This window comes from Homalodisca vitripennis, chromosome 3 (assembly GCF_021130785.1).
Source record: "Homalodisca vitripennis isolate AUS2020 chromosome 3, UT_GWSS_2.1, whole genome shotgun sequence".
NCBI classification, from domain to species: domain Eukaryota; kingdom Metazoa; phylum Arthropoda; class Insecta; order Hemiptera; family Cicadellidae; genus Homalodisca; species Homalodisca vitripennis.
In genome coordinates, this window is record NC_060209.1 from 16,969,423 (window position 1) to 16,982,363 (window position 12,941).

At 32.8% G+C, this 12,941-nt stretch overlaps 1 protein-coding gene across 3 annotated transcripts in view; it reads left to right on the top strand.

Moving 5' to 3' along the window:
* LOC124356643 overlaps window positions 1-11,606 on the top strand; it is a 115,823-nt gene extending 104,217 nt beyond the window's left edge. For all 3 annotated transcript variants that reach the window (XM_046807766.1, XM_046807767.1, XM_046807768.1), the window contains 2 exons: window positions 1,323-1,625; window positions 11,092-11,606. In XM_046807766.1, coding sequence (XP_046663722.1) covers window positions 1,323-1,625; window positions 11,092-11,166 — 378 coding nt within the window. In that variant the 3' untranslated portion in view covers window positions 11,167-11,606. The remainder of the gene's footprint in view (window positions 1-1,322; window positions 1,626-11,091) is intronic.
* The last annotated feature ends 1,335 nt before the right edge of the window (window positions 11,607-12,941 follow it).

Consider the following 12,941-nt stretch of genomic DNA (forward strand, 5'->3'; position numbering starts at 1 on the left):
TTTAACAGTGATTAGATTCCATATTTTGATCAGCTCTTTCATATAATATAATTAATTGTTACCAAGTATAATTATTTAATATAGGCTTCATAAATACTTCATTTATAAGTTAAATGTTGGGTTTAAATTAAAAAAATATATTTTCAGGTTTTCTGTTTATATCTAAGTATAAAAAGAAATACTTAAAATACACAATTTAAGCAGTTGGTGAAACTTGCATTTAATACTCCATGGAATATAGAAGTATATTGGATTCGGAATTATTTGGGAATTGTTAAGCACTTCTTAGTGTAAATTGTTTTTTTTTTTTTTTTTCATTAGATTCAGGAGTTCACCCACTGCACTCAAAAAAGTGTATGTGGTCAATAATATCAAACTGTCACAGTTTTCTTATTAGTACCTGTAATAGACATTTTTTTTACATGAAATCTGCATAGAATTTTGTTTAGTTTAAAAATTATAATGGAAAATATTTCACACCGAGCAAGAATGAGGTTTAGGGTTCAAGTCCATTTTTTTATGTAACAGCCCACTTTTATTTAATCAAAAGAAAGTAGATTTTTTACTGATTTCAAAATTCCATATATGTTATTCTTTCCTTGTGGGTTTTGACAAATAATTCTTAAACCCCTATTTTTTATGGTTGTTTGGCAGGAATTTTATTATAGTCTATTATTTGGATGGTTAGTAAATTGTTAAATGAGGCGTATTCAAGCATCTCCTAAGTTCATCACCTTTATACATGTTTCCTGAGTACTGTTCTGCAGTAATACAAGAATCCCAGTTGTTTGATAACATTTATTGCTGTCTCTGCAAATTTAGTAGCATTTTCTTCATCCAAAAATCTAATCTTTTCTTTTCATCAAGATTTTTGTTATGAACATGACCAGCTCTATTAATGGCCGAAGTCGTTAGGTTCTATAGTAGTGTTGAATACAATAAAGTGGTAATCGGAGTCATCACTATTTCAACAAGTAATCTCTGGTTGTATCTGTGATTCGGAACCACACCTTTTGTAATTGAATGTTCAGTACTGCATATACTTCCTTCTTATAATGGAGGATTCCTATATTACTTTCTTCCACATTTTGTAACGTACAATATTACAAGCAAGTGTCTAAAGTCCTGTTATCCTTTCAAACCTTCCATCATCAATCGCCACAAACTTAAACAAAGAACCTATAAATATCATAGAAATAAAAATTTTGTTAGTAGCAGTTAAAAATGCCGTTTGCCAAATTAGGTAAATGGCAAGAATAAAATAAACTATTACAGGACATTGTTGATCGTATGTTGAAGTAGACTGTATCTGTGTCCTCCAGGTGACACCAGAGGTGGTTTGTGTGACCGCTACAGCGCGGCGAACAGTCGCTGCCAGCGTTTCTCTGCCACGCTGCGAGCTGTCGAGCAGCAGCGACGAGGAGGTGCAGGGGCTACTGGCCACCATGTCCGCCCCTGTACAGTTCTGTACCTCACCTCCCCGCCATGCCCACCGTCCCGGCCACCGCTCACTGTCACCCCCGCCCAAACTATTCCACTATGTGCCCAGTCCGGCCGCCTCGCCACGCAAGAGGCACCGTAATACCATCCAACGTCCGTGCCTAGACTTCGAGAAGATGCAACAGGTAAGCAACTTTACTGCTAATTTAAATTACATTCTCACAGCTGTTATTCAATTAGTCTAACTGTTCTGTATTGGCAGCCGTAGATTACCCAAAGACCTTAATAGAGGAGGATCCTCCTATTTGCACTATATAAGTGCAAAATCTGATTTTTCTTTTAATCGATAGATAAGTTTTTCCTAAGAAATAAATCAGCTGCATTAGTTTTGCTAATGGTTAAAATGTGAGGGTTCCAAAAGTATAAGAATTTTGAAATGATATTTGATGCACTCCAAAGTAACCCTCATCAGACATGAAAATTAATATCATTTCCTAAACATAGAAAAAAATGTATTGGTTTTAAAGCGACTTATTTTTTTTGCTCTTCCGGTTGGTTAATATAATCTCATCTGAAGTGTGAGAGATTGATGTTTTTATAAAGCTGTAAACTGGAGAATACTAATTATTGCAAAGGATTGTAACTCTCAGTTTTTGAGAGTTGGCAACTTGAGTGATAGAACTTAAAAACCTTCAGGGTTTAATAGCCGAATGAGGTCATAATTTTCTGAAGATAATATTCATTTCATTATAAGTTATTCAATATTCTTTGTAATGTGACTTAGTGCGTTTAAAAATATAGTTTTATTTATGTGTTTATCACAGTCTGGTAATAAAAACATTTGATAAAAGGTTGAAAGTCTTTTTATAGTAATTTTGTCAAATGTACAGTAATTATCCTCTTAATGTTTTATTCTTTGAGTTCCACCTGGAATAATGGTTGGTACACATTTACCGGTGTGTGACCAAGAGAAGTTGGCAAAACTGATTCTCATTTATTTAGTAAATTTCTAAAAGCAGGAAAGATAAATAATACATTTTATAGAATTGTAGGTATAGTTTTCTGTAAAAGTCCATGTGTTCAGTAAAAAAGGTTTTATTATTAAGTTTTATCAATTACAACTATTAATTTTAATTAATATTTGTCTAAACATTGCTGGGTCTATTTCTCAACATTACATTAAGAAACAATTTTTAAATATAAAGCTTTAGTGTCATGCTGGTTTATGTGCAATCTTTATATGGTTGTTGATTTGAAGTCAACAAACAACATAAACGATTTTACTGTTTTTAAATTGGGTTGTAACTCTTTTTTCCACCAAATAATGGTGGCGGTTTTTATGCAGAATCAATGTTATCAATGGAACCAAGCCCGGAGTACACAAACTCGTTGTGAACTAGCCAATAACAGTGTTATGAACACAAAAGCTTCAAGAAATAAGAGCTTCTCTACCAGTCAAAGGGCTATTTATTGGAACTGATTGCATAAACTAATCAGTGTTTCACTTTTTCGGTCATTTGTCTGTCCTGAATAAATGATTACTATTAAAATTAATGTATCATTCATGCCGAAATAGTAATCATAAACGCTTAAAGAATTTTATTACCTCTTTTGAGTTATTGACTCAAGGAATTTTATTTAAGATTCAGGCATTACTGGTTATTTTACTTCTAAAAGTATTTCTTTATAGAAACAATTATATGGGTTTTTATCAGAATGTGATATTATGTAAGAGTTTTTGATTACTTTTCAGACAAGATTGTCGCGTATTGTAATAAATATTGTCCACTTTAATATGCTACTATAAATTTTATTAAACATTATTTTATGGATATATAGAATTTTGTCTTCTATTGCCTATTTAGTTTAAAGGAAAACTTTGTTGTTTAAAGTTATGTAGAATTATTTGTTTCTTCCTTTTTGGCAGTACATCTTTTAATTATTTGAAAAAATAGCCTAAGCTGAAATCATTATTACTATATTGTTACCATAACACACAGCGAAAGATCGCCCTGGTTTTATGCAACATAATCAGGGTCATATTTCTTGGAAACTGTTTATTATCTCATTCCAGTGGAATAAACCCTAATTTCTTGCAAAGTGAAAATCTGGCCCTAAAAACAGTGAGCTGTTATGCGAGCGAGTGAGCGCGCGGGGCAGGGCGCGCGGTGCTCCGGGCGATTCAATTAGGCACTGTTGTATTATGTTGTTGATTTTCATATAAGCCGACCTGCCACGGGATGGGTTCCCTTCTTAAATCTTGCTTTATAACTTTTGCTCCCTGTAAAGACCCTTTGTGTTTTTGTTTTGAAAGCGTTTCTTTAATAGTTTGGCTTCAAAAATGCTAATATTAATATTGTTAAGCCTTAGTTCTTATTTTGTTAGGGCCAAGATAATTAAAAACTACTAGCCTACAGATTTTTGTTACGAAATTGTTATAATTGAAGTTTAATTGTTAAGTACTAAATTAACTATTTGAACACAACTACAAAAACACAAAGCCACATCAACTTTAATTTGACAAAGTTAATAAGGAAAATTACTGGCACACGAATTGTGTTGTAGCAAGAATTTATTTGTGGCAGAGAATGAACAGAAACAAATAAGTGGCAAGCAATAATCAGGCTTTATTTTCACCTTGTCTAGTAATACCAGGATTTATATGGTTGCTCATAATAGACATTCATATATTAAAATTTAGGGGGGATATTTTCCTCTCTGGGTATGTCTCTGTTCTTGTTATATGTTCTAATTTATTCACTTTTATCTTGAGGATATGATGGTTTGCCGTGACTTTTTCCAAGTAAGGTTAAAATATTCTTTAATTCATACATTGAAAATCACAATAACCATTATTGAGGACTTTTTATTTTTTTGTTTTGTGAGGTGGCTATTTTCTTTAGACAAATCACAAAATTAAATACAAATGTTGTATATCAAATGGTATTAAGTGTTATAGTAAAATAAAGAGGGAAAGAAACCGTTTTGGCCATTCAAGCAATTAATTTCTTGGATGTGATTAGCGTTTGGTGATTAGAGAATTAAAGTAAGAGATTTACATCGTAGACTAATTGTTTTGTACTTTATTACAAGTTTTTTTAGAAAGAGAGATTTGTAGAGTAATATTTTTAATAATTAAAAGTAAATGGATACCATTTTTGGGTTGGCAGCACAGAAATGTATTTACACAATAAACTTTTGAAATAAAAGACTTGCAAAATTGTTCACCATTTCATAATGTTCCACTTTTAGAAATTAGTAGAGATATTTTTGCCTCTGTCACCGGCCTGTAAACTTAATTAGCTCACAGTGCGCTTTAATTAAAGTGAGATAGAGGCTCTTATACAGTCTCACGGGAACCTTGGAATATTTTTCTGTAAATTAACTCAGAACAGTCATACTGTAGTGAAGGCTTGTATTGTAATAAGTGAATTTTGGAGCTTTGTTGAATGTACAACCACTCTCATGTATTGTTTCCAATAAAGAATGGAATAGTTGTTATGGTTAATTTCAACTTGATAGTGATAGTGTACATTGTCAAAACACTGTATGTCAGAATCACATAGATTTACTACTGCAGTATAACAAAACATGTTTACAGTGCCCAATTTGAGGTGGAACGCACCGGAACGACGTTCCAGTACCCCTATCTGAAAAATAAGCACTTTGTTTGCACGGAAAATCATTTATCCCCTATACCCATTTTCCCCCACTGTATCCTCCATGTCCCCGGAAAATTACAGTTCTACCACTTCTAGTTCAGGAAATCAAACACTGCATCATATCTATTTAGAAATTAACTGTAATTTGTGTTTACACTAAATGCGAAAGTTGGAAATTAACAGTTTAATAGAAGTAAGATATAAAACTGTTAAACACAAATTTATTTTTCCACTTTGAAATACATAATGTTTCTAATTACATTTTTGGATTTACAATCATCCTGTATTGTCAGAATTTTCGAAAGTACTAAAAAAAATTTGCCAATCTTTAATTGAATTTAATTAAATTCTTTCTGTACAGCATATAGTGCACAGTGCATCGTTCAGTGTAGTATGGTGTTCAGTAATGTTCACTTACCTGCTAATGTACGACCCAATAGGGTTGCTGCCACTATTGTCCAGGGAAATAACATGTAAACAGTGACATAATTAGATGTACACAGTGCATCGTTCTGTACAGTATGGATGTTCAGTAATGTTCACTTACCTGCTAATGTACGACCATAATAGGGTTGCTGCCACTATTTTCCAGGGAAATAACATGTAAACAGTACATAATAGATGTACACAGTGCATCGTTCTGTACAGTATGGTGTTCAGTAATGTTCACTTACCTGCTAATGTACGACCAAATAGGGTTGCTGCCACTATTGTCCAGGGAAATAACATGTAAACAGTGACATAATAGATGTACACAGTGCATCGTTCTGTACAGTAGTATGGTGTTCAGTAATGTTCACTTACCTGCTAATGTACGACCAAATAGGGTTGCTGCCACTATTGTCCAGGGAAATAACATGTAAACAGTGACATAATAGATGTACACAGTGCATCGTTCTGTACAGTATGGTGTTCAGTAATGTTCACTTACCTGCTAATGTACGACCAAATAGGGTTGCTGCCACTATTGTCCAGGGAAATAACATGTAAACAGTGACATAATAGATGTACACAGTGCATCGTTCTGTACAGTATGGTGTTCAGTAATGTTCACTTACCTGCTAATGTACGACCAAATAGGGTTGCTGTCACTATTGTCCAGGGAAATAACATGTAAACAGTGACATAATAGATGTACAGCATATAGTGCACAGTGCATCGTTCTATGTAGTATGGTGTTCAGTAATGTTCACTTACCTGCTAATGTACGACCAAATAGGGTTGCTGTCACTATTGTCCAGGGAAATAACATGTAAACAGTGACATAATAGATGTACAGCATATAGTGCACAGTGCATCGTTCTATGTAGTATGGTGTTCAGTAATGTTCACTTACCTGCTAATGTACGACCAAATAGGGTTGCTGTCACTATTGTCCAGGGAAATAACATGTAAACAGTGACATAATAGATGTACACAGTGCATCGTTCTGTACAGTATGGTGTTCAGTAATGTTCACTTACCTGCTAATGTACGACCAAATAGGGTTGCTGTCACTATTGTCCAGGGAAATAACATGTAAACAGTGACATAATAGATGTACAGCATATAGTGCACAGTGCATCGTTCTATGTAGTATGGTGTTCAGTAATGTTCACTTACCTGCTAATGTACGACCAAATAGGGTTGCTGTCACTATTGTCCAGGGAAATAACGTGAAAACATTGACATAATAGATGTACACAGTGCATCGTTCTGTACAGTATGGTGTTCAGTAATGTTCACTTACCTGCTAATGTACGACCAAATAGGGTTGCTGCCACTATTGTCCAGGGAAATAACGTGTAAACATTGACATAATAGATGTACAGCATATAGTGCACAGTGCATCGTTCTGTACAGTATGGTGTTCAGTAATGTTCACTTACCTGCTAATGTACGACCAAATAGGGTTGCTGCCACTATTGTCCAGGGAAATAACGTGCACTTACCTCCCACCCCCTCAACCCTCGCTCTTAATTAAATCTTTTTATTCAGAATTATTGAATCCGCTTTATTAGATTCGCTTATAGTTTCTCTCGTTTAGCTTAAATGAATTGTAAATGGGACTGCTTGGTTCTGAGAAGCATAAAATTGAAATTCATTCATTAGTTAACGTTTTAATTGCTCTTTTATGAAAATATAATGTCATCTGACACATTGATCTTGTAAATGAAGAGAAAGGTTTTTGAGATTTAAAAGTTAGTTATTTTAAGAAAATATGAAAATTACAAAAGAACAGCTTTTATTTGAAATATTAATAATAAAAATTTTAAAAAAACTGTTCTTATAAACTAGCAAAATTATGTGATAATCTCAAGACTTTTGATGATGAAATAGTTTTGAATACTACAACCACTCGACAGTATTAGACTATTAGTAGTTACAATTTGAACGTTTAGAAAATACAGGCTGCCTCTCACATGGTAACTATGGGTGCTTTGGTACTATCTGGAGGCCACTCTGTCCCTGTCTACCATTTGTTACTAGCCTATAAGTAGGTAAATACACACGCACGGATTAGAAAAAATGAAAGTTAGCTTACGTGATCTGAGCCTGTATTTGGGTACTATCACAAGGCATGTTTTTCTTCTATTGCCAGAAGTGAGGGCTGCGCCAAAGCTGCCACCGTAGCCCGCACTGATGGCAAAGGGCATTTCCGATCGGTTCTGTCTCAACCTCAGGTCACGTCCTAAATCGTCCACCTTTTCTGACGTCATCACGTTGGACGATCTGCTTAATGTTTTATACATTAACTTGCCAAGTTAAAAAAATGTTAATGCATTAAAATTTACACATTATAATTTAGAGAACAGGGATTTAAATAAATTAGTTAAAGCCAGACATAGACACTGCAGTAATGCAATTTCTTGTTTAGAACAAAAAATGTTTTAGTGTATGCCTGTTCATAAAGTTACTAGTGGCGTTGAACAAAATAAACTATGAAGATTATTTGGTAAAGCGTGTTCAGAACAGTTCATATCCATCTAAGTAATATTATTTATTATTTAAAACATAATTTAATATTTAATTTAATTTTAAAAGGTTGAAGTTATCTGAAATAAAATGTAATAATAAGACTATTTTTAAATACTTCAATAAAGTAATTGTATTCAATTTACTGGGAAATACATTATAGTAATGCATTTTTTTCTTTGTTAATCAGACATGATCAAGTTACAGTTAGTGCTGTAATTGGTTTTCAAGGAATAATTGAAGATTAAATTTAGGTTCAGTATGAGAAAATTAAAAAAAGTACAGAAAACTGTAATTACCGCTTTCTCCAGAACACAATGAAGAATAAGTAATCAGATTATACAAGTAAGTTTGATCTCAGGGCCGGAAGGAAGCAGAGAGAGTACAGAGCAATTGCTCACTGTTAACTAATTAGCCTCCGCACTGTCCAATCTACTTTGCTCAGATATTTTATTCTGACCACACTAACTTGGATGTAAATATAGTGTTCCCACCGAGTTGAATGATGTAGAAGCTTTAAATGATACTGAAAAATTGTAGGGTCTTCAATTGTATTTCAGCTCTGATCCGTTTTTTATAGTCGTATATAATTGCAGATTTATTCACTTGTAATAGTTTTTATGCGATCATCAAATAAAACGTTCGAAATACTTATATGAATATCATCAAATAAAACGTTCCAAATACTTATATGAATATCATCAAATAAAACGTTCCAAATACTTATATGAATATCATCAAATAAAACGTTCCAAATACTTGTATGGCTATCATAAAATAAAACGTTACATATATTTACTTAATCAAACAAAACGTTCCAAATACTTAGACGGCTATCATCAAATTAATCGGTTCAAGTACTTCTATGGTTTTAAAATTCTCACATCATATTTAGGTTGTGAAGAACTTATTTATTTTATCACCTGTAAGAATTTAAAAACATCAATTTAATATAAAAAACAAAAACAAAACTTTTTGGAAATTGTCCCTATGATGTTTTTTGTTTTTATTATGTTTTTAAAAACTATTTCTTTATGTGAAAATATTCACTAGTAAACGTGTTTGCTAGTTGTGGACCACTGTAGAGGATTGTTGGCACTCGGCCCAGAGCAAGAATAGACGTTACTACAAACGTCGCTGTGTATATCGTACGCGCGGACCATTGATGTAAAAATACTCACCTACTACGCAGTTGTCAGTGGTTTAACAAACTTTGAATGGACAATATTTTTGAGTGAACAAATTTTCATTTTGGAAAAATTTGTGTTCACACAATTTTCATAACTACACTAGCATAATATATATTACAACAATGTGGTAGGGATGAATGACTAGTTATCTGACAGGAAATGGAATACCATCTTAACCCTTTGAGTGTCAACGTCCGATTTTACCGGACGACAAAAGTTGGCCGAAAATTGCCGATGTCTGATTTTACCAGACGTTCGGGAAAAAGTCACTAAAAATGTTAACCTAAAATAGTCACTAATAAATATCATTATTTTTAAATAATGATATTATTTAAAAATATTTTAAAATAATATCACATTGAAATGTTTGTGAAGAATCATTCTTTTCAAAATAAATTGTTATTGTACACTTCCGATCAAACTTTAAATTATGAAACTCATATATAAACATTTTTGGTTGCCATAGCTACCAGAAACAATGCGACAATAGTTTCTTAAAAGTTATATAACTTACTCATTATTGAAGATAATAATATAAATGTTTCAAGATTGACAGACAATTGCATACACTTTCCAGTGATATGGACTAAGAAAAGGATATGAATTTTTTTGGTCATAATAATTTGGTTGAAAAATGAAATTAAAAAATATTTCTGAAATTTTTTTAGGTAAGTCCATTTTTGGTATTCCTAAATTTAGTTTTGTGGTAACTTTGTTATTTTATGTTAATTAAAGAGAGTTTTCAGAGAAAAATAAAACAGAATCATGTTGATAGCTTATTAAATAATCAAACTGTGAATTTTTTACTAAAACCTTGCAAAATGCCTGAAAAAGGGCTGGCACTTATAGGTACACCCACTAGAAAAATACCTGGCACTTTTCAGTATACCCACTCAATAAATACTTGGCACTCAAAGGGTTAAGAAAGTATCCACTAAGGCGGTAAAGTATGGGCAGGATTTTAAGGTCAGGCATTTACACTAGACTCGTAGGGAAAATAGGCATTCCACATTTCTTCAGTTAGAACATGTAGAGACAGAACTAGTTAACATATTTATATATTGTATAATATATTACTATATTGGTTAACATATTTGAATTTACTGCCCAGTCATTCATAAAATAATAGTGCTTTGCAAAATTTAATTTACAGTCTTCCCTCCTACGTAAACGTTTTGAATGTACAGTCCTCATGCAAGCTATATGTAAGCTCTCAAATTGCACATAATAAATTGAGTATATTTTCAAATACAGGTAATACTTAAACTGAATGTTACAAGCTACACATTAACATTTTTTATTTTATTTTTATATATGAGAAGTTGACCCCCTTTTAAGCCTTATTCTGCCCGTCCTCATGGGCCACTGGCCTGTGCGAGGATCATATCAAGAAGAATAAGGGGAGTGTTGATACAGTACAAGGTCGATGGTACTGATAAAAAGTGCAACAGTCACAGACAGGATTCGAACCTGCGCTAACTCAGACTCAAAGTCCAAAGTCTTAGACCGCTTGGCCATCAGTACTGCCATCAGTACTCCCGTATGTTTAATATTTTTTTATTTGAAGTTAGGTCATACTAAGCACAAAAGTATTCTGTCTTTTTATACATCTGACATCACGTCATATGTTAATTGCGAGTTCTTCAATAGTCTATGTATGTTTTAATTTGCAACATTTTTCTGTTTCAATTATCGGCTTACACTAATAAAAAATAATATTATACCTTTGTATGTCTCACAGATATCCACTTGTTTAAGCAAGAGTATGTCCCATTACTCTGTGATTTGTTTTATATGTGAAGCAGTAATTGTACAATTGTAATGTTTTCGTGGTGGTGTTGCAGATGAAGGCGCGAGCAGTGACGGCCTGGAGACATAACGGCGAGCACGGAGGCGAACTCTCGGTCTTCTGTTGGTGATCTCTTCCGCGACTCGTAACGTCGCGTCCCTACACTTCACGCCACGTCTCGTCACGACAGATACAGACTTTTAACCAATTATAGTGTGCACACGATACCGTCGCGCGATACAAAATAACATGTTTGTATAAAAATAACCACTGAGAGTTTTATTTACGATATTTTTAAGTAGTACGCGAGTGAGTAAAAAGGTGGAAAAAGTGCGACGAACGAATAGAAGGCGGACTATATTGAAATGGAGAGAAATAAAATTTGTATTGTTCATAAAGAACTATTATACTATAATTATTAGTTTATGTTGAATACCTATTACTATAATTCTATGTTATTAATGTATGTTGAAGACATTTATTTTGAGTCTGTGTGAGTGCAGTGAATGTTTATAAGTGTCAGGTGTCACTGACGCCGTGTGATAGGTTATTAAATGACAACTTAATTTATATTGTTTCTTATTGAACCTTCTAATAACTCTCCTGCAGGTCACTAAGTTACACTAAGGATGCTTGGAGCATTGTCAAATTGCTGGTGTAACGGATAGTGAGGTCAATTGTGAATAAATGTTTATTTAAAATAAGTAAATATTTACTGAAAAATTTTACTATTTTTTGTTGTTAGTTTGAAAGAATAATCCTAAAAATTAAACTTTGTAGTGCCAAGTATTGCTTTGGGTGACAATAGACAATAGATTTTTATTTCTTAGGCAATACATAGAGTACATAGAGAATTGTCATAGATTTCAATATAAAGTCATAAGGTCACTAAATATTTGTTTAACCCTTTGAGTGCCACAGCGTCGCTAATTTTGACGTTTCGTATTGCGATAATATTTTATATAGTACAAGATTTTTCTGGCCAAATAATCATACGGCTGTATTTAATAGGTTCCAAACTATCAATAAATATGAGTTTTATGTTGTTTCTCTACTATTTTATCTGTGGAACTTATGTTGTTGGTACTTATCAAGAAGCCACTATTTTTGGCCGAGTTTTCCTTATCAGGGACAAAATAAATTACAGTATTAAAAACAAATGACTTTATTTAACCTATTTTGGAATTTACAAGTTACTACAACAATCAATTAAATCAAAAACTATAAGAACAATGTTTCATTATTCGAAAATGTCAGGTCATTTGTGTGTCTATTTGGAGACGATATGGTGAGAGGAAGTATGACTCATCGACTATTTTTCGGTTCATTATGGAAGAAGGAACGTATAATGATAATACCGAAGTACCTGTGCGATGATTCTGTCTTCTAGTCACGCGACGAAGCGGACGAGACGAGTACCGTGTTGCGTAACGGCCTTTCTTGTTGTTTATGTGCCGATAACCAAGCATTTGAGTAAATACAAAATAAAATAGTAACTTATACAGTATTTTACTGTATTTCTTTACAAAAGTAATGTATGATTTGAGTTGTGTTCAAGCGAAAGACGTGAATTTTCAGTGTAAATATTATTAGGGTTATTATTTAGTAAATGTAAACTTTTATGTAAATATGTTAGCAAGTATTTGTTTCTAAATGTACTTATCATATTTATTTGTGTTGTATTAATGTTTTATTAGATTTATTGGGAAAACTACATCATTACTAAGTAATTTCTAAACTCTGACAAATGAAGTACAGTTTATAAAATGTCGGTACCGGGCAGCATTTTGTTAATACATATAATGCCATGTTTTTAAAATTCTAAAATAAGATATTACACATGGGTTTTGTTTAGAATCATATGGCCTTTATCATGGTATAAAGAAAAAAAATACACACAAATTA